Source organism: Morchella sextelata, assembly GCF_020137385.1.
Source record: "Morchella sextelata strain SCLS chromosome Unknown scls_5, whole genome shotgun sequence".
Lineage (NCBI taxonomy): Eukaryota > Fungi > Ascomycota > Pezizomycetes > Pezizales > Morchellaceae > Morchella > Morchella sextelata.
This window is the reverse complement of record NW_025408620.1, coordinates 1,858,772-1,877,777: the sequence shown is the minus strand read 5'-3', so window position 1 is coordinate 1,877,777 and position 19,006 is coordinate 1,858,772. Positions and strand designations below refer to the sequence as shown.

The 19,006-nt window shown below is 48.1% G+C and overlaps 5 protein-coding genes across 5 annotated transcripts; 2 read left to right on the top strand and 3 right to left on the bottom strand.

The window, feature by feature from the left end:
* Nucleotides 1–99: 99 nt before the first annotated feature.
* Nucleotides 100–1,006, top strand: H6S33_011049 (uncharacterized protein; the record flags this gene model as incomplete). The annotated part of the gene is made up of 8 exons (XM_044842436.1): nt 100–112; nt 252–308; nt 467–475; nt 545–578; nt 635–654; nt 726–782; nt 852–921; nt 976–1,006. The coding sequence occupies 8 exons, from the start codon at nt 100–102 to the stop codon at nt 1,004–1,006; spliced, it is 291 nt and encodes a 96-aa protein (XP_044696979.1).
* Nucleotides 1,007–4,992: 3,986 nt separating this feature from the next.
* Nucleotides 4,993–6,096, top strand: H6S33_011048 (uncharacterized protein; the record flags this gene model as incomplete). Its single annotated transcript, XM_044842435.1, has 1 exon — nt 4,993–6,096. One exon carries the CDS (start codon nt 4,993–4,995, stop codon nt 6,094–6,096), a length of 1,104 nt encoding a protein of 367 aa, XP_044696978.1.
* A 3,394-nt stretch (nt 6,097–9,490) lies between these two features.
* On the bottom strand, nt 9,491–12,796 carry H6S33_011047 (uncharacterized protein; the record flags this gene model as incomplete). The annotated part of the gene is made up of 1 exon (XM_044842433.1): nt 9,491–12,796. One exon carries the CDS (start codon nt 12,794–12,796, stop codon nt 9,491–9,493), a length of 3,306 nt encoding a protein of 1,101 aa, XP_044696977.1.
* Nucleotides 12,797–13,331: 535 nt separating this feature from the next.
* On the bottom strand, nt 13,332–15,500 carry H6S33_011046 (uncharacterized protein; the record flags this gene model as incomplete). Its single annotated transcript, XM_044842432.1, has 1 exon — nt 13,332–15,500. The coding sequence occupies one exon, from the start codon at nt 15,498–15,500 to the stop codon at nt 13,332–13,334; it is 2,169 nt and encodes a 722-aa protein (XP_044696976.1).
* A 2,143-nt stretch (nt 15,501–17,643) lies between these two features.
* On the bottom strand, nt 17,644–18,250 carry H6S33_011045 (uncharacterized protein; the record flags this gene model as incomplete). Its single annotated transcript, XM_044842431.1, has 2 exons — nt 17,644–18,180; nt 18,236–18,250. The coding sequence occupies 2 exons, from the start codon at nt 18,248–18,250 to the stop codon at nt 17,644–17,646; spliced, it is 552 nt and encodes a 183-aa protein (XP_044696975.1).
* Between the last annotated feature and the right edge of the window lie 756 nt (nt 18,251–19,006).

The following is a 19,006-nucleotide window of genomic DNA, read 5'->3' as shown; positions in this document are numbered from 1 at the left end:
TATCTTACAATACATGTTCGATAGTGTTCTCACAGATTATACGACTAGAGGCCTACCCGGGGGGATATTTATTCGGCAGGGGGGATCCGGGAAAGGAACATGCAGGACAGCTGTGAGTTTCCGATATCTTTCAAAACAAGTTTGAGTTCAGTTTGAATTCTTCATCAAGTCCCATCCTATCCTTCATTATTTTTATCATCACTTTTGTAGATAATGGAATACGGTTACTAACACCCGGGGTTAACGTCTAGGCCATAAGTGTGACATCCGGGACTACTGGAACCGACAGTGTTGGTGGAGCCCATATTGTAAGTTTAAAAATACGTTTTGTTTGACTCCAGCTTTTCGATTACTACACGTATACTTGCCCGTCAGCCATAACATACCATGTTTTACCTTTATCCAAGGTTTTTATTTTCAATTAGAGTTGTTGTAATTTGAATAATTCTCTGATATATATCTCTAGCACAGGACTGTTGAGATTTACTTCGCCCAGGAAGGCCGGGGTGGTGGCGCTACGCCATAAATGGGCTTGGAGTGTCAGACCCGACATTTGGTCTCGGGGGTCCTGGAGAGAGGTATGAAAAATATTTCCTCATCAAATTTGCAAAGCACTGACATGATATCTATGTAGTGCCTCCATTTTCCACTTTCGTATGTCTTTTCCGCGCTCAATAGCTGGCCTGGCAGAAATATTCTCCAAAATAAAAACTAATATCTGGTAGCGACTCTATGGACATTGATCCCATCTGCGCTTGCCGGAGCTGGAGGATCCGCCGTAAGTACATAGCCTAACTCTTATATCATATTCCCAAGATCTCAGACCTTTGCTAACAGATATATGACCACAGGCCGGATCGGCAACCACCCAGCACCCTCAGAAATCTCCTGGGCTACTCGAGAATCCGAGACAACTAAAGAGTAAGAATTAGCCTTTGATTTCCGCTGAAATGCAAAACGCTAACGAAAAATCAGTGGGCCGGCGTTTACGAGCCCGTGCCGCTGACACACTCTTCTCTGTCTCCAAGAGCAGAAAATCGTTCATGACAGGCACCCGGCCCTTCCTCTCCTTAATCCGGAAACGGTGCGTCCGCGCTCAGGGGAGCCAGGCTACGACAGTCTCTCCGAGTGTGCAGCGGGTGCCTGTGTTGGCCGGCAAAGTCAATAAATTCAAAACCGACAATTTCCGGGCCTCGTATCTCTCGCATACTGCCATCGCCTACCCGTTGCCGCCTCCCTCGATCACCAATTGCTGTTGCCCCGGGAAACCAAACACTCGGGTAGTGGATCCTGCGGGCCCGCACCCCCCAAGGAACACAGGGATCATATATGTGTACGTACTTGGGGACCAAAGGCCCGCCGATCACCCTGTTCCTTCTATTTGAGGCCGCCCTCCCCGCTTCCAAGGTGGCTCATCGTAGCGAGCATCGCCGAACGGAACCGGCATCGAGCACCTGCCCCCAGAAACAGCTGCCACTGGGCTGGGTCTGCGGATTGTATCCTCCTGCCTAGTTTCGCTGCAGAGTTGATATCCGGTGTGCTCCAGCGTTTGCAGCTAGACCCGAATACCTCGGGCGGTCTCGGTCTGCGTTGGGCACTCCAAGCTCGGAGCTATTAATGCGACGTATGTGTCGCGGTGTTGTGAGAGGGTGGGTGTGATGGGTGGGGGCGGTAGATAGTAATATATCTGCATTTTTCAGCATTTTTTGTTTTAATCTTTTCGTAGGTCCTTGATTCCTCGGGTCCTCTTTTCGATATATGTGGGGCTAAAGGTGATTCCTGCCAACCACAACAGAACATCATGTTTCTGTGTGGGAGGCCATTTATGCATGTCTGGACCTCGCGGATTGGAAGCGGAGGATTTGGGGCGGATGTCATTTCTAATCGAAAATTTATAAAAATAATAATAAAAAAAACTAAAATCACATTCTCATTATCCTGTTCCTACTCTTCAATGGTCTTTAGAGACAGTTTTTTTGTAGGCTAGTGTGGTTCAAAGCACAGTGATCCAATTGATATCGTATAGAATAGACTAAACCCTCAAGATCTCCTCGGTGGACAATCAAGAGGTTGTTTATCTCTTTCTCCAGACAGTCATCCCTGGCTCGGAGGTCTTGGCACACGCAACACCGTAGTGCGTTAGAACCATTAGCTACACGTCCACTCACAACAAAACGCATAGATCACATCACATGAGAGTTGGGTTTCAATACCCTAGAAATATTATGGCCAGTATCTGCTGGGATGTTGATGACGGGTGTATCGTGGTATGATGCTCGATGTTACTGGCTTGGCGCTGGGCCTTCCTGATGTTATCAGTGGTGTTTATCAGGTTGAATCTTGAGTCTATAATGTGCTATCGCTAAGTTTTCTAACATTGGAACGGTTTGATTGGCTGCTGAGTGCAGGGAAGTTGATTAGTCAACACGACACATCAAAGTACTGAGCACTCACGAGAGGAGGAGGATGGGGCCGAAGGCCCCTCATGATTGTAGAGGGAGAATTAAATTTTATTTGATACCCATAATTCAACGTACAACTCGCGGTCGCGAGTTGGTACACCCCTAGTAATGATGTACGAGTCTAAGTGGTTTAATTTTTCCCCGCAGAGGAAGGTTCAAAGGGAGAGAACCAGAAGACCTCCTTTGAGCTCAACAAGCTCATCCTGCATCCTGATCTTTCTCAAGTTCTGATCGTACAGTAGGACATGCGAAAGTAGAGATGAGCTTAACCCAAATGGGTTAATATCGGTCTTATTACGTGCACAGTCACGGTAGGATAACCGTGGTGTTTCTCAGGTAGATCGTCTCATATACTTGGCGAAACACTGCGCATCTCCCATGCTGTTGTTATCTTTCTTCGAATCTACCTCGGAGGTCTTGGCACATCTATGTACACGCAGAATTTCAAGCCTCTTATTAAGAACAGTCTACGAAGCCATTTTTAAAGTCTACGTAGACATTTGCAACCTCTAAGTACGCTCCCCAGCCGCTTGTGTATGCTGCTGCGCACTTCACCCGTAGTTGTGTAAGCCAGAGACGCAACCTAGCAATAGACTAGGCACAGCAGGTACACAACGTATTCACCTTATGAAAGCTAGCTGTGGCTAGTCAGACAATGCGCACTATGCTTCGTAGCTTCCTCCTAGCAAGTGAGGGGTAGTTTAATTGTGGTTGCTGACAACTGAAAGTATTCCCTGCCATCGTTGCTACGGAGGGTCCTCAGGCTCTGGAATGGGGCGATGACTGTCGGACTGCCCTACGGTATAATTTTTATAGTGTGAAGCGCTAAATTCATCCGATTTCGGAGTGTAGTAATGGGGCCGGTAAGGTAAAGCGGTACTCTTTTGCTCTTTTGCGGTAGTTTACCGGAAATATAAGATGTAGGGGTTGGTCCCTGGCCTGTAGTGTTAACCTATCGGAAATATAAGATGTAGGGGGTGGTCCTTGCTCTGTAGTGGTAAATTATCGGAAATATAAGATATAGAGGGTGGTTTTTTGTTCTTTAATGGTAAATTATCGGAAATATAAGGTGTAGAGGGAGGATGGTCTTTCCTTATTAAGGGTAAATAAGCTTCAGCCTGCTGTTTTGGGACTTAGCAAATTTCTTGTCAAAGTCTCCGGCTATCCTTTGGGGGGTTATCGAGGGGGAAGGGTAAACTACCCTTTCCCTACCATTACCCTACCTGATATACTGATAGAACAGATATGTAGTATCTTCCCCCATGGCCTAGATGGTACAGCTTCAATTGTATATCCACAATGATGCAGGTTCAACCCCCGGTTATAGATGCAGTATTTTTTTGATACAGTATCAGTATGATTTTCACTGATACATAATAGTCTGATATCTGAGGATGATTCATCACCCTCTTACCATTGTTCATCCAATTAGATCTACTATTGTTTGCTAATTTCATCCCCAAATGCGGGTAACATAGGTCACCTCGCATTAATGGTAGTTTACCATTTCGAAATTGTACCCTAGGTACTGGAGATCCTGTCCCCTTTGTCAATTGAGTTGAGCTTTTGCTGATTTTAAGAAAGTAAACACTTGATCCCTGAATGAAAAGCCAGGGTAGGGACAGCAAGATTCAAAATAATGCGAGGCATAGCCAGCTCGAGGTTCTCGTCTCTGCTTTACTCGAGCATCCTCGTTGGTCAAGGTGGACTCTTCTTATTCGCCCGTGTCTTTCCAATCAATTACTATCGGCATCTTAGAGATGGTATATGATATGCCTCGAGATGTAATGCATATGCATTCGGTGGTTGTGCCTGACGTCACACTGGATGTGAATCATGAACTATCACTCGTGTATTAGTTACTTGTGCTTGCTGTAGGGAATGCCATGAGTCGAGTCGACGATCCTTCGCGTGATGGAGAGCGCAAGTAAAAAGCATTCAGAGCTCGAGACCATGCTAATTACCACCATGCTTCTTTTCTTTACTCTCGTGCTATCCTGGTGTGAGGCACACGCGCGCACAAGAGCTGCGATTGGGAGGGTGCCTGCAACCCCCAAGACGTAGGGAAATTCAAGCGTGAGGAGCAGGCATGTCTTGGAAATATGTACGGCGTTAGTTCAGTGAGTTCTTGAGTAATTAGCTCGTAATATGTCATAAGGCATGACATGGGTGGTGATGGATCGGTGCTTTCAGGTAATACTCCGTGAGAAGGGATAATTGATCGGATGTTCGCCGAGAAAACCTAGGCATAGATACTTAGTGATTTAGAAAGATAGTGCGGGTTAAGTTGATTCGTTCGGTACTTCTGGCTTGTGATTATCTTACTGTTCACTCGCTCCAAGCCCCTGAAACGTTGAAAGGTGCACTCGCTGGTTGGTCCTATACACCACGGCCAACCATTCATCTCTTACCTTCCTCCACCACAAACAACAAGAGTCACCCCGTCCTATTTTATTAACAAGGTCAGTTATAATCCGTCACAACTCCTTTTCCTTACCAATCAACTCACCTTAATTTAGTAAAGCAATAAATGGACCTCCCAATTATCACTGTCACCTCCCCAACCACCGAAAACAGGGCCCACGGCCTCATTCACGACCACCTTCCCGAGTTCTATCACAACTCACGTAGCCACACCACCCACACCAAAATGGTCACCCGCGTCCAGGACCAGGTCTACGACCTCCCCAACACTTCCGATCACTCACATGCTCCGTCTGCTACTCTGCCTTCCCTGACCTCCGGCGAAAGCACCCCAGCCAGCATCAGCTCCAAAGCCTCCAGCGTACTGACAATCTTCTCCGGCACCACGACTGGCCGCCACGAGAATTACTCCAGCTTCTGCGGCCTCTGCAGAGACATCAGACGCCAGCTTTTGTCTGGGAACATCCTCTCTGACGTCGACATCGGCCACTGGGATGACCATGGTAGAACCTCCGATGCGCACAAGAGGAAGTGGGCGGGCAAGCTCCGCAAGATTATCAACAGTCGCTCTGCCAGACTCAAGGATTGCACCGTGATGATGAATGCCCTTGCTGGGCAGTCATTTGTGAACATGGCGGACATGTTGCAGGCGTTGAAGGAGCATGAAGTCGGAAGTGCCCAGTCGCCATTGCACATTGTTGGCGCTGAGGAGATCACTGAGGATATCACTACGGTTGATTGGGAAGGTATCCGCATTGCCATGGGTGATGAGGGTAGTCCCGATGATGAATCCTTTGGAAGTATCCCAATTGGGCTTGGTGAATCCTTTGGAAGTATTCCGATTGGGTTAGATCTTTCTGCGGAGACTGACATTGGCGGACTTCATGTTGTCATTACTCCTGAGCCGGGAGAGCCATTGAGTGCTCGTGAGCAGGCGAAGCTGGATACGATGGAAGAGAAGAGCGGGATAGTTTTCTTTGGAGAGTTTAAAAGCGGTGAGGAGCTGGAGTGGGCCATGGCCCCGGTCACCATGGAGACGGACAGCATCGCAGCAACTGAAGACACCATCGCAACTCATGGCACCATGGTAACTGACGGATCCATGGCAACTGACGGATCCATGGCAACTGACGGATCCATGGCAACTGGAGATACTGTGGCAACTGAGAGCACTGTGGTAGCCGAGGAGCTCTGTGAGACGAAGTTTTAGGAAGGAAGCAGTGATGGAACGGTATGGTGGCCAGGAAGAAGGAAGAAAGAAGACCGGGAGAGCTTGAGTGTTCTGTCTGGACGAAAAGGCTTGGCTGTGAGCATGGGTGCGATCTTGCTGGGATATTAGGCCTCTGTTTGTTATACGAGTCTCAATAAATATCTCTGTGTTTACGCTTATATCTTGATTTTCTCTGTAGGTTTTCGTGATGTTGTTGTGGTTCAGTAAACCTTGTTGAATCGACATATGGGAAGTTGGACCTTGTTGTGATTATCTTCAAAAATATATATACTTGGAAGCACGCCGTTGAGGAGTTTAGCCTGAGACAAAAAGAACCATGTTCATGATTCTGGCAATATTGGAATCGAAATATGCATCACCTTCGTCTACGCTAGAAAAGGAACTGGACATATGATTGAAAATGATGGAAGTGATTTGTGAACTGCCTATTGAGTCTTCTAAAATACTAAATCGCCTTCGACTTGACCTCATAGACCGAGTGACGTATATCTAATTGCCAGATCGCCAAGTAAGTCCGGGGTACTCGTAATTATTCTTGCTCCATGCGCAAAACGTCGGGGACTCCTTCTTGCTGCAGCACTTGACCCTGGTTGCATGTATAATCAGAATTTCTTTCCTTCCTCCACTCCCCATTCCACCACTTCATCCGTTCCTACATTCCCTATCCATCCTATTTTTACCCTTACGTATCTTTATCCCCAACCTCAACCAGTCAGCAATCCGCAACAAACATCCGAACCTTTATCCGCCAGCTCAATCATCCAACAGCACCCGCCTGGTTGCACTGCCTATGCTGTCTGGCGGGGTGGAGCCTCTATTAATACCTTCCCACTGAAGGCCATCCAGAGCAGCCAAACCGACAAATTCCTTCAACTTCCAAACCCGATTGGCTGAGCTCCTTGCTCACCCCAGTCCCACAAATCCTCACGATTAAGATTCAAGGGAGAAAACTCCAACCATTACTGTATGTTCTTCACTGCAATGACATGATGTTCACAGCACTCCGTCAGCGAATATTTACTAATGCCATTTCTCAATTAATAGCCAGGCAACAAGGAGAAAAGGTAATATTTCGTTTTACTCCTTTATTCTATCTGTCTTTAGAAAGATTCCATGAGGATTTCTGCTTACTTCCCGTCTTACCTCAAGGATATAGATCCATCGCCGGATTTCTAAGATCGGTCTCCTGATCTGCGGCTTAGAGAATGGAGTAAGTTTACACTCTGATTATCTCCTTATTGAAACCTTTTTTCTTTCGAAGAAATGGTAAAGATTGAAGGCCTCTTACTAATATTAAACTCTTGCGATGAACACAGAAAGAATTTTCTGGGGAGCAGACCGAACCCCAACGAGCCATTGTGGCTTTGGGCTCCGCCCGCCACCTTGGAATCTCCTTTCGCGAGGATGATTATGAGATGCGGGTGGGCACAATTCTTTGCCTCTCTCATCAGGAGCTGGTTCCTAGAGGGCGGTCATCGGTCAGTTTTTTATTGCTCTTTCATCTTAGTTTAATATACTAACATATCCTGGGAATAGGCAAGGGGTCTACAGAGCTGCAGACTCAGACCCCCCTATCTGGGACCCGGAAACAGCCAATCAAATGCTGGATAATGTAACTGGGGTCCTTAGACCAGTAATGTTTTCAAACGGCTAAGGGCCGGGCTTCATCCAGTTTATATGAATCCTGCCCTCCGGCCCTCCGCTTGCGTGAGAAAGACTCCCTGCCCTCGCTCTTCTGTAAAAGAGATCCGCGTGTCTTCCGCCTCCAACAACAGCAGCCGCCCTGCTGCTTCTCCGGAAGGGCCACCAGATATCCTTGGCCTGGGAGGTCCCAACCTTAGCCCACACCATAAGAGGGACCCGTGCTGTCTTAAACACCTTGAATCCTATTCCTTCAAGCTGGTCTTGAACGGCTAGACAAGAGACTTGCGGTATAGACTTATATTAGCTAAGTTCGATCGGGTCTTACCCACACTTACTCTCATCATGAGGGGGGCTAAAGTTACCTTTAGCGCTGTATGCGGCCGCTTGTGCGTGCATACGTAGGATGCTGGAGGTAAAAAACATGCTGACCTGGTGCTCCGCCCTATAGAATGAGGCAGTATGGGTCTTGGGTCTTGTGTCTCTGTAAGAGAGATCCAGTTGTCTTAAATCGTCGACAATCTTGGGGGGCGTTGGTAACCGCGCCTGGCGGTTGGCGGTTGGATTGGGGGTGCCTGTGGCATGGTCCATGTATTTGGGTGGGTCTGGGTGTGAAGGTTTTATGGTCTCCTGTTTTGCTTTTGTTTATAATTTATTTCGAATTTTATATTCAATAACAATCTAAAATATATTTTGCGCCTCCTTATTTGCTCAAACAATGATCTCATCTGACCTCTGGTTCGGGCCCCTATGGTACGATCTTTTTGGTGTATAGGGGTGAATGACCCGTGCGGGAGGGATAATTAGTGCAAAAAACATTCAAAATTGACCTGTTTTCCGAAAATGTGTTTATTTATCCCACTATGCCGATATATTCTACTTCTATCGGATATATTCCAGAGATATCCTCCAGTAAATTCGAACAGCCTCTGGGGGTGGTAGTCTATCTGTTCTAATCTCAGGGTTGTCCAAAAAGGGATGCAAAAACCGAGGGTACCAACAATAACGATACTCACCGCTAGGGAGTGATCTATATCAGATGTCAGGTGAAAAAAGGATAGCTATCTGTTTGGGGAAATGCCAATGCTAAGCGATAGTTCTGTAGCTTTTAAACTTGTAATATTGTAAACCGGATTCCGCTCGCTGAGTGACTGATGATGCCACTAAGACGAGGCGGAACCCTTCCCTATTTATACATATTGGACCCTATGCCAAGGCCCGCTTTCTAATACTAATGAGATAACGATAATAGAATAAGACAATCAACCCGAAGATAACCCCCAATAGAAAAGCGCCCCCGCATAGTTCCGTTCCTCCATTCTAATTCCGACACGTAACCATGAACCCCGCAATTGCCAGTAACCGAGCTGTATCATGCTATTGTCCTAGAGCTACTTCCCTAAGTAGAATGGCCTGCAGCCATAAGCCCCGCTTCTATTCCGTTCCGGGTGAGACACCCAATAGTAAGCGTGCCCTCACAACAGCCTAATACTAGTGTGGTTGCACCCGGTGCCCCCACACCCCTCGGTACCTTTCTATGCTTGTTCCCTCGTTACCCGACCGTACTCGCATCACAACCCATCACTCATATTATCCTTGTCCCTTGACTTAGGAGCAGTGTTCGTGTTTCCTATAACACTACTCCCCCTTCCTAGACGTCGCCCTCGACCGTTAAAACCTCTCTATGATAAAAACCCTTTGGGAAAAGTCATAGAGTAGGAAAGGTATCGAGCTAGTCTTCCCTAGTCCGCTGTCGTTTCAGAGGTCGTCTCGAGTCGGTGACTGGCCCTTGGCTCCGCGTATGGGGCCGAGTGTTGGTGACCGGTTTGAAGTTCTCATCTAAGAGTGCCTCTTGAGGGTCGGATGTTGCGAGTCGTTTTCGTGTGTTTTGTTGCCTGCCCGGGTTGGGGTCCTCTCGATAAGGTCTTAGCAACATCTCGTGGAATACGTCATGAACCTTCCATTCTACCGGAAGATTCAATCTATAAGCCCTATTTCCCACAGCCGCGGCAACCTCGAAAGGGCCTGTAAACTTATCCGACCATTTATTGTAACCGCCGAGGTTCCGAGTATCCAGCAAAACCTTTTGACCGATCGTGAACCGCTGAACTGCGGGCCCTGGCCTTGACGCCATCCTGTCAAACGTCTTCTGCAGCGTATCTCTCGCTGACTCATGGGCTAGGAGAAGGTCTTCCAGGTAGGTGCTTCCCTTGGCATCTAGCTGTCCGATTTTCGCATCCGTTGGCCAATCTGTTCGTGGGTGGAAACCATAGTTACAGTAGAACGGCGATTGTCCTGTCGACGAGTGTTTCGCATTATTATATGCATACTCGCAAATCGGTAGTAGGTCCCTCCATTTCTTTCCTGTTCCTGCGGTATAGGCCCGGATGTAGGATTCGAGGTGCTGGTTGGTCTTTTCTGTTTGTCCATCCGTCTGTGGGTGGAACGAGGTCGAGAGTCTTCTACGAATCCCTAGTCGTTCTGTGACCGCAGCCCAGAATGCCGATACGAACTGTGTTCCTCTGTCAGAGACAATGCTCCTAGGAAGTCCGTGAAAGCGCCAAATGTCCTTGACAAAGGCGTTAGCGGTCTGTTCCGCGTTGATTCCCGTCATTGGAATGAAGTGAGCCATTTTCGTAAAACGGTCCACAACTACCAATACGTTACGGAATCCTGATTTCTCCTTTGGCATTTCTACTACGAAATCCATTGAGATATCAGTCCAAGGTGTGGTGGCTAACTCTAGGGGTTGAGGGAGTGACAAGTGTCTCCGACGTTGCTTGGCTCTCTGGCACACGTCGCAAGTCTTGACGAAGTTGGCTACATCCGTGGACATTCCTGGCCACCAGTAGTTCCTATCGATCAACTCAAGGGTTTTATCCCTTCCTAGATGCCCCGCTACGGGTCTGTCATGATGATCCTCGATGACTTGTCTGACCGCGTATCCTGGCACTACCCAACGACCATCGTGGGTGGCCTCATTCGATCCCGGGGTCCATTCAGTGGCAAGCTCCGTTATTACGGCATCAGCTTCCTCTGTCCCGAAGACTTCAAGGTTTGCGTCAGGGAGAGGTTCATCCCGGAACACTCTCCGAACCCATTGTCTGTCCTGTTCATACCAGTCTTGTAGTGGCTGAGGCAGCTCAGTACCTGGTATGTCGTACCACTGATCCAACGGAGTCCATTCTTCTTCGGAGTTGCCAATGATTTCAGGGCCAGTTTCTACATTGGTCCGTGATTTCCTGACAAATTGTTCTGCGCTGAGCAACTGTTTTACGGGTTGTTCGCGCATTACTCCCCCTTCCATAGCGAACTCTGGGCGCCTTGTAAGTGCATCTGGCTTGCCATTCTTTTCGCCTGGTCGGTAATGAATCCTGAAGCGAAAAGGTGCTATCTTTTCGGCCCACCTGGCTTGTCTTCTCGACAACTTCTTGGTCGTTGTGAAGTACTGTAGGTTCTGATGATCCGAATGTATCTGGATAGGAATGTCCGTTCCTTCCAGCCAATGTCTCCAAGTCAAGAGAGCAGAAACTATAGCGAGCATCTCCTTGTCATAGATCTCGTAGTTTACCTCTGCTTCGTTGAACTTGCGAGAGTGGTAAGCTACCGGGTGTAGAATACCGTCCTCGAACACCTGAGAGAGTACTGCGGCCTCAGCCCAGTCACTCGCGTCAGTTTCTATGATCGCTTCGCGGTGTTCGTCATAGTGTCGTAGTATTGGGGCAGACGTAAATCTCTCCTTGAGTTCGTCGAAAGCATTTTGCTGTTCACTGCTCCATCGCCATACGGAACCCTTCTTCAAGAGGTCGGTCATTGGTCGACAAACTTCGGAGTACCTGTGGATGAACCGTCGTAGGAAGTTGGCGAATCCGAGGAAACATTGAAGTTCCTTGACCTTGGTGGGTGGTAACCATTCCATGATTGCCTTCACCTTCTTAGGCGAGACCTGGTTCTCTTTCCCTGATAGTACAAATCCCAGGAATTCTACCTCCTGTTTGTGCCATTCCGTTTTCTCGAGGTTCCCGTATAGATGGTTTTGTTGCAGTCGCCCCAATATCTTCCTCACAAGAGCCGTATGCTCTTCCTTAGTCTTTGAATATATTAGAATATCATCCAAGTAGACTACTACGCCTTGATCTAGAAGATCCTTGAATATGGTATTGACCATGACCTGGAACGACGCCGGTGCATTGGTTAAGCCAAAAGGCATCACCCTATATTCGAAGTGGCCGTACTTCGTTCTGAAAGCTGTTTTCCATTCCTCGCCAGCAGCAATCCTAATCAAGTTATAGCCATTTTTCAGGTCTATCTTGGTGAAGAACTCTGCTCCTTTCGTTGAATCGGCCAACTCTGTCATGAGTGGAAGGGGGTAGCGATTCTTGACCGTGATAGCATTTAAGCCACGAAAGTCTACGCATAGCCTCAGTTTTCCATTGGCTTTCTTCACGAACAGGATCGGTGCTGCTGCCGGGCTGGTGGAGGGGACTATTTTGCCAGAGGCTAGCATTTCGTCCAAATACTCCCGGAGTGCCTTTTGTTCCACTGGGGAGAGCGCATAGATCGGTCCCCATGGAGGCTGCTTTCCTTCCATAAGGGGAATGGTATGGTCCCATTCAGAGTGATCAGGTAGTCGATCGGCCCCCTCCTTAGAGAAGACGTCGACGAAGTCCTGGTACTCCATCGGTATAGCACTAGCGAGAGCCTCGCCTACCAATGCCCTTGCCCAGAAGGGGTGTTGCTCGATCATCATCTGTGTCTCGGGTGACGACCTCAACAGCCTGATGACCCGCTCTTCTGGGTCTTCTTCGTATATATCATACATGGTCCTGAAGCATCCCTTCACTTGACAATTGATGTTGTCGAAGGTGACCTTGTTCTGTCCCCAATGTATGGTTGGTTGATGCTCCTGGAGCCATCGATGTGGTATGACGAGGTCTTCTCCTGCGAATGAGCCAACCTCACAGACGATGTCTCTGTCTAGATGGTTGCCGACGCGGAAAGTAAGAGATTGGGTGATATAAGTGCCGGAGTTAGGCATAGGGGTACCGTCAGCCTATCTGATGATGAGGGGCTTGGGTCGAGGCTGAGTTGGGATCTTGAGGCGATGGACACAGTTCCAGGACATAACTCAGTCCTCTGTTCCACTGTCTAGGAGTGCGTTGACTGTTTCTGCATGTTGGGTACTAGTCGCGGGATGGTTCCAAGAGATCTCAATCTCAAGGCGGGTTTCTTGGTGATGTGAAGACATGTTCGTATGTTTAACAAGTGTAAGGTAAGGTAGATTGTTCTTGGGTATAAGTGGGTTGATGTTGATAGTTCTTGTTCTGAGCGCGGGCGAGGGAGTTTATATAGAAAATTTGAGCGTTGATCAAAATCATAGTACAACACTTATGCACCAGGTATTTTCAGAATGTAACCCCGCTTCTCGAAATGTGTGTAAAGAGAATTTAAATTGCGCAAAACCGATAGAACATAACATAACCCGATCCCTTAGAAAAGTCTTTTTCCCAAATAAAACCCGTAACACAACATAGAATGAAACACCGCATAAAAAATAGAAATACCCAATCAATTTAGTCCTCCAAATTCGTAATCCTTGCCCTAAATGCCTCATTTTGTGGCCCCAATTTCCGTTTCTTATCACCCTCCCTTCCGTGGTCCTTTCTCCCGGAAGGATACTCTTTTCTCTTCAGGTTCGTTAACCTGACTTTGCTCGTTGCCACGCAATCCTTTACGAAGTGGTTATCTCTACCACAACGGAAACACTTTCCTTCCTTCTGCCATTTCTCCTTCTCTTCTTTGGTGACACCTAAGTCATCTGAGGTCTTGGAGTTGTTGGCTGATGCGGGAAAAGTTTTCCGAGGATTTGCGTTGTTGCCCGATTTCCGCCGTTCCGTCTTTTCCTCGCGAGGTTTCACAGTATCTTTACCTCGCAGGATTTCCTTCCGAGCCTTCACTTCGTGGTCCTTACGTCCGACTTTTCGTACCCAGGCTAACCAGTCCACGAAATCCCCAGGTTCCTCAATCGCATTGGAGAGCCGTTGTTCCAGCGAGGAGTTTATTCCTGTTAGGATCAGGGATCTCATGACAACTGGTCCAACTCGTGCGTCCCATTCTAGGTTCTGCATCTCGTTGATGTAGTCGTCGATTGGGCCAGTTTGCCGGAGTCTGTCCATCTTCTGCTTGGCCTGTTCCTGACTTGTGCGGTTGCCATATTGAGTGCGGAGTTCTTGCTTGAACCGTTCCCAGGTTCCGATACTTCTGTCCACAGCCAACCTCTCCGTAAAATTCCGCCAAAAGTTTGCCGCACTACCGGTAAACTCGAGGGATGCCCACATAATCTTGGTGCCGTCATCCCATTGGACCTTCTTCTGGAGACTGATTAGAATCTCCATCTGGTCGATCCAGAGTCTTACGTCTTGATCGGCTCTTCCGGAGAAGGGAATGTTGGCCTTTTTGGGTGCATCACCTACGGTGGCCCGAGGGGGGTGCAAGAGATCTTTCCCTTGTTGGTACCTCCTTTCCTGTCTTCGTTTTTTACGTTCCCGCCGCTTGCGGCGTTCGTCTTCCGAATCTGAGGAGTCCGATGGGGATGATCCGGGTGCTTCCGGGGCGTTACCTCCCTTATTGCCATTCCCGTTACCTCCACCTTGTGCTCCTTGACCTCCTCCCTGATTGCCATCCCCGTTACCTCCACCTTGTGCTTCTTGACCTCCTTGCTTCCCTCGTTGGCCTTGGTCTTCGAGGTCGTCACTGGATTCAGAGCCGGCTGGAGGGGCGACTGGTTGTTGGGGAGGTGGTTTGGGAGGTGGGCCTGATCCGCCGCCACCTGTCTCTGGGGCCAGTGGTTTTTCCGCAGCCGCTTTACGGGCTGTTTCCTTCATCTGCTCTATCATTTCTTCTAGAGCCGTCCTTGTTCCAGAGAACCCATCTACCAAGGAGACCTGCTGCTGCATGGTCCTCTCCAACTGTGCCAGTGTAGCCGCTACGCCGTCTGGGACTTGGGCTGGGCCTTCTTTCGGCAGCCTTTGAATCCAGTCGGCCAGCATAGTTATGTGCTGAGCCTGCTCTTCCTGCCGCTGTTGGTGGGCCCTAGTGGTATTGGCGATCTGTTCCAAGACTTGGCCGAGGTTCGTAGTGGTTGCGGCTGTCTCTGCCCGCACTTGCGCGAGGATGTACCCATCTCGGCGCTCCCGTTCTTCTTGGTCCTGGTTGAACTTCATCTGCAATTCGCGGATGAGTTTGGTCTGCTCTTCGTGCTGCTGGGTAAGCTGCGCCGCGTGCTGCCGAGTAATTTCCCTGATTGCGGGCAGGTCTTGGACGCTCACAGTGAGGTCTCCAAGTCCGCGACTCAGCTGCTGAACCACTGGGGCTCCTCTCCGTTCGATTTCCTGCCCGATGATTTCTCCAAAGGGGTGCTCGATACGGCGTTCTTCCACGTCCATATTCGTGTCCTCGTCGTCGTCCGTTACCCTGAGGACCGAGGGCCTCGGAATAGAAGATCGTTCTCTGATTGGCGTTTTGTACGGGGAATAATCTCGATAGTTCCCTTGCCTGCGGGAGCGGGGTTGGCCATAGGATGCGGCCGGCTGCGTCGACCTGAAGAGGTCGCTGATCGGCATGTCCAGATCCCTCCTGTGGCGCTGTCTCGCCTGGGTCTCGACTATACCTCGATCTCTCACGGTGATCGAGCTCTCCATGTTGTAGTCTTCCTCCGCTTGTTGCTGATGACCCCTTGACATCGCTAAGTTGCTCGATTCTGAGTTGTGGCTGTCTTCTGCACCAGGGTTGAACGACGAACCAAGGGACGGAGTGAGCTAATCCGTAGGATTGCTGACTGAGGGTGACTTTAATGGGGAAGAGTTCGGGATAGTTGAGGATCTCCGGGTCGTGTTCTTCGAACGTGCAAGTAGTACCTGCTTCGGCAAAAAACCCGGCGTATTCGAGGTATCCGCAATAGAGGTGTTCGGCACTGCCTCTGCGAACGACAAAAGAGGTAGTGCAAGTAAAGTTGTTGATAGCTGCTGTTGCTACTCGAGGATGCATACGGTATCAAAGAGTCCTTCTAATAGACTACTTTCTTATTCTTTTACTTGAGCGCACGGTGACTATCCGCCACAAACAAAATACTCTCAAGTATTGGTCTAAGCAAGTAGTTGTCTTATCGGGACGTTTGATGGTATGCGATCGGTAAAATAATAGCGTAGTGGATAAGGTACAATATAGTGTTTGGGGAAATGCCAATGCTAAGCGATAGTTCTGTAGCTTTTAAACTTGTAATATTGTAAACCGGATTCCGCTCGCTGAGTGACTGATGATGCCACTAAGACGAGGCGGAACCCTTCCCTATTTATACATATTGGACCCTATGCCAAGGCCCGCTTTCTAATACTAATGAGATAACGATAATAGAATAAGACAATCAACCCGAAGATAACCCCCAATAGAAAAGCGCCCCCGCATAGTTCCGTTCCTCCATTCTAATTCCGACACGTAACCATGAACCCCGCAATTGCCAGTAACCGAGCTGTATCATGCTATTGTCCTAGAGCTACTTCCCTAAGTAGAATGGCCTGCAGCCATAAGCCCCGCTTCTATTCCGTTCCGGGTGAGACACCCAATAATAAGCGTGCCCTCACAACAGCCTAATACTAATGTGGTTGCACCCGGTGCCCCCACACCCCTCGGTACCTTCCTATGCTGGTTCCCTCGTTACCCGACCGTACTCACATCACAACCCATCACTCGTATTATCCTTATTCCTTGACTTAGGAGCAGTGTTCGTGTTTCCTGTAACACTATCTGCTATAAACGATGATCATCTCCTGTGAGAGGTAACTGCCCTGATAGCTGAGCTTTCGAGGTCAGGAAATATTAATGTAGTAAAGAAAATAATAGTGTAGGTGATAAGATACCGAGTGATAAGTCAGGATAGTCAAGGTTTGAACCTCCAGAGCTCTATTTTTTTAATAATTGTCCTAGCATCACATGATACCTTATGAATTTATGAAGGTAACCTACCGCCTATTCAGGCCAATTCTTTCTCAGGTCATCCTGATGAAAGGGATGAACAGGGTGTTGCACAGGGATATACTATCCCCTCAAAGGTTACTGGTTATTATAGGTAAATTATCGTTCGAAAATCTTTCCCTAGGGGATTTTTATGCTTTATTTGGTATGTTGTACGTAAAAAGACAAAAGGTACTGCAGATATGGCCAGACCCATATCTACTACCCCCACCCCTGGGTTGAACCGTTGCCCTTCTGTAATCGAAGGTGACACAACCGCACGGTGTACGTCCGGGGGCGAGTGTTAACCGTTAGGCCACTCGCCCATGTTTGTTTTTCGCCCTGAGTCGTATTTGACTGCCAAGATTACCCGAGTTGCCAAGCCTGGCTGATAAGATCAGATGCGCAGCTTATCGGATCCTTCTAAGTGCCATTGTGAGGATGAAAACAAATGTAGCGTGAGAGTCTAAGGTAAAACAGCATCAAACAGTTCTCGTTCTCAAACCATGCAACATTATATATAGGACTTTGTCACTCTTGAACGTTAGTCAGGGCAAGACATATATATAGATCCCTCACCTCGTGTCCGAATGTTTTTGGGCCATATCTGCGTTGTAAAACCTTTATACAAGCAAGAAAATCATGTTTCATACGAAGGACGTGGCTTCTTATGCGAGAAGTGATGCAAGCTGGAAGGAACCTTTTAAAAGAGTGTAGACATTACGAAGTAAATACAGGACTCAATCAACTTTCGCCTCCCCCGAAATCAACAAATTAACTAGCCTAGAGCAAAGAACACCCTTCGAAAAATTTCCATACCTTTTCCGTTTTCAATCTTCATCCTCGTCTGATATCATGTTGCCATAGTTGAGTGCTTCACTTCGGTTGCGAAGGGCCGGGGACAGTGCGATTCACGGGAAGACGTCCCTTCTTGAATCCACCTGAGTTTTTGTTCTTGCCAGCCTTCTCATTCTCCTTATTGCCCGATCCGCTGCCTGAGGCCCCAGCGGAACTACTCCCCTCCTCCTCCTCTTTCTTAAAGATGTTATTACAGCAACATTTCAGCTCATCCGGGACCGGATCCTCCTCTTCATCCTCTTCCTTAATAAGTGGCATCCCCTTTTCTGCACGAGCTTCCTTCGCAAACATCTTGACAAGTTTCATCTCGATCCTCTCCAAGTGGTAGAGACGGTACTCATGCTGACCAATAGCACGGCTGAGAGTCATGATGCGTACACGCTCCTCGTAGAGGGTAGGATCGAGGAAGCCGTCAGGGAGCAAGGCATCCCTCTTCTTGATGTGTCTTTGGAGAGTTTTCATCTCAGCGTTGAGGGCGTCACACTCGTCGTCGAGACGCATGTGGTCGTGCATAAGCTGCCCACAGAGATCCTGGATCTCGAGGTCTCTGGTGGACTTTAGGGAGGTGTTAGTGGGGGATGGGAGGGGTTTGGTGGGGATACTAGCTTACATAGAACTCCGTCATGATGTGCTGATTGGTATAGATCGAGAGGGCTTTGTGTAGTATTTTGGTGGTGATGAGAAATGAATGAGAGTTGAGATGGTTTTGTTGCTTGGGGTGTTGAGGGAAGTAGAGTGATGGTTGGTGTTCCTGTCAGGTCTGGGGTGGAAGGCGAGCCTGGGTATCGAGGGATGCCAGCTGCCGAATTGGAAAGTCCGAAATCTTCCTTATTCAAGAGCATTGATTAGCACAGCCAACAGTGTCGTACGCAACCTCGGTAGATTCCTCGCACATTGGTTGGACGTCTTTTAATTGTGCTATCGTGGCCACAATTAGAACACGTAGTATAATTGGCTTTATTAATTCTTGTGTGTTAAGTCGCTAAGTCAGGGTGTGTGAATGAGTGTGCCAAAGCGAGAACTCCAGGATGGGTACCATCTTTTCTTCCACACGAAAGCCACGAGCTTCATATTGAGTAACCTCCGATAGAAATTAATGTATTTCTGTTGATATATATATATACCGGCCATCATACAGTACCAATATACGCGCTTATAGACATAAGTAATCTCTTTCATACAGATAACGTCGACATCAACCACGTTCAGAATAAGACACCTGTCCGATCCAACAAAGTCGTAAAATGATCGGTACTGGGACTTGTTCGATTTAAACGACAGAATGTAAGCGTGTAGTAAAGATAGTGATGAAATAATTCAGAAAACATAATCCCATTCAAGGTCCCTAAAAATGCATGCAAATAATGAATTAAAAAACAAG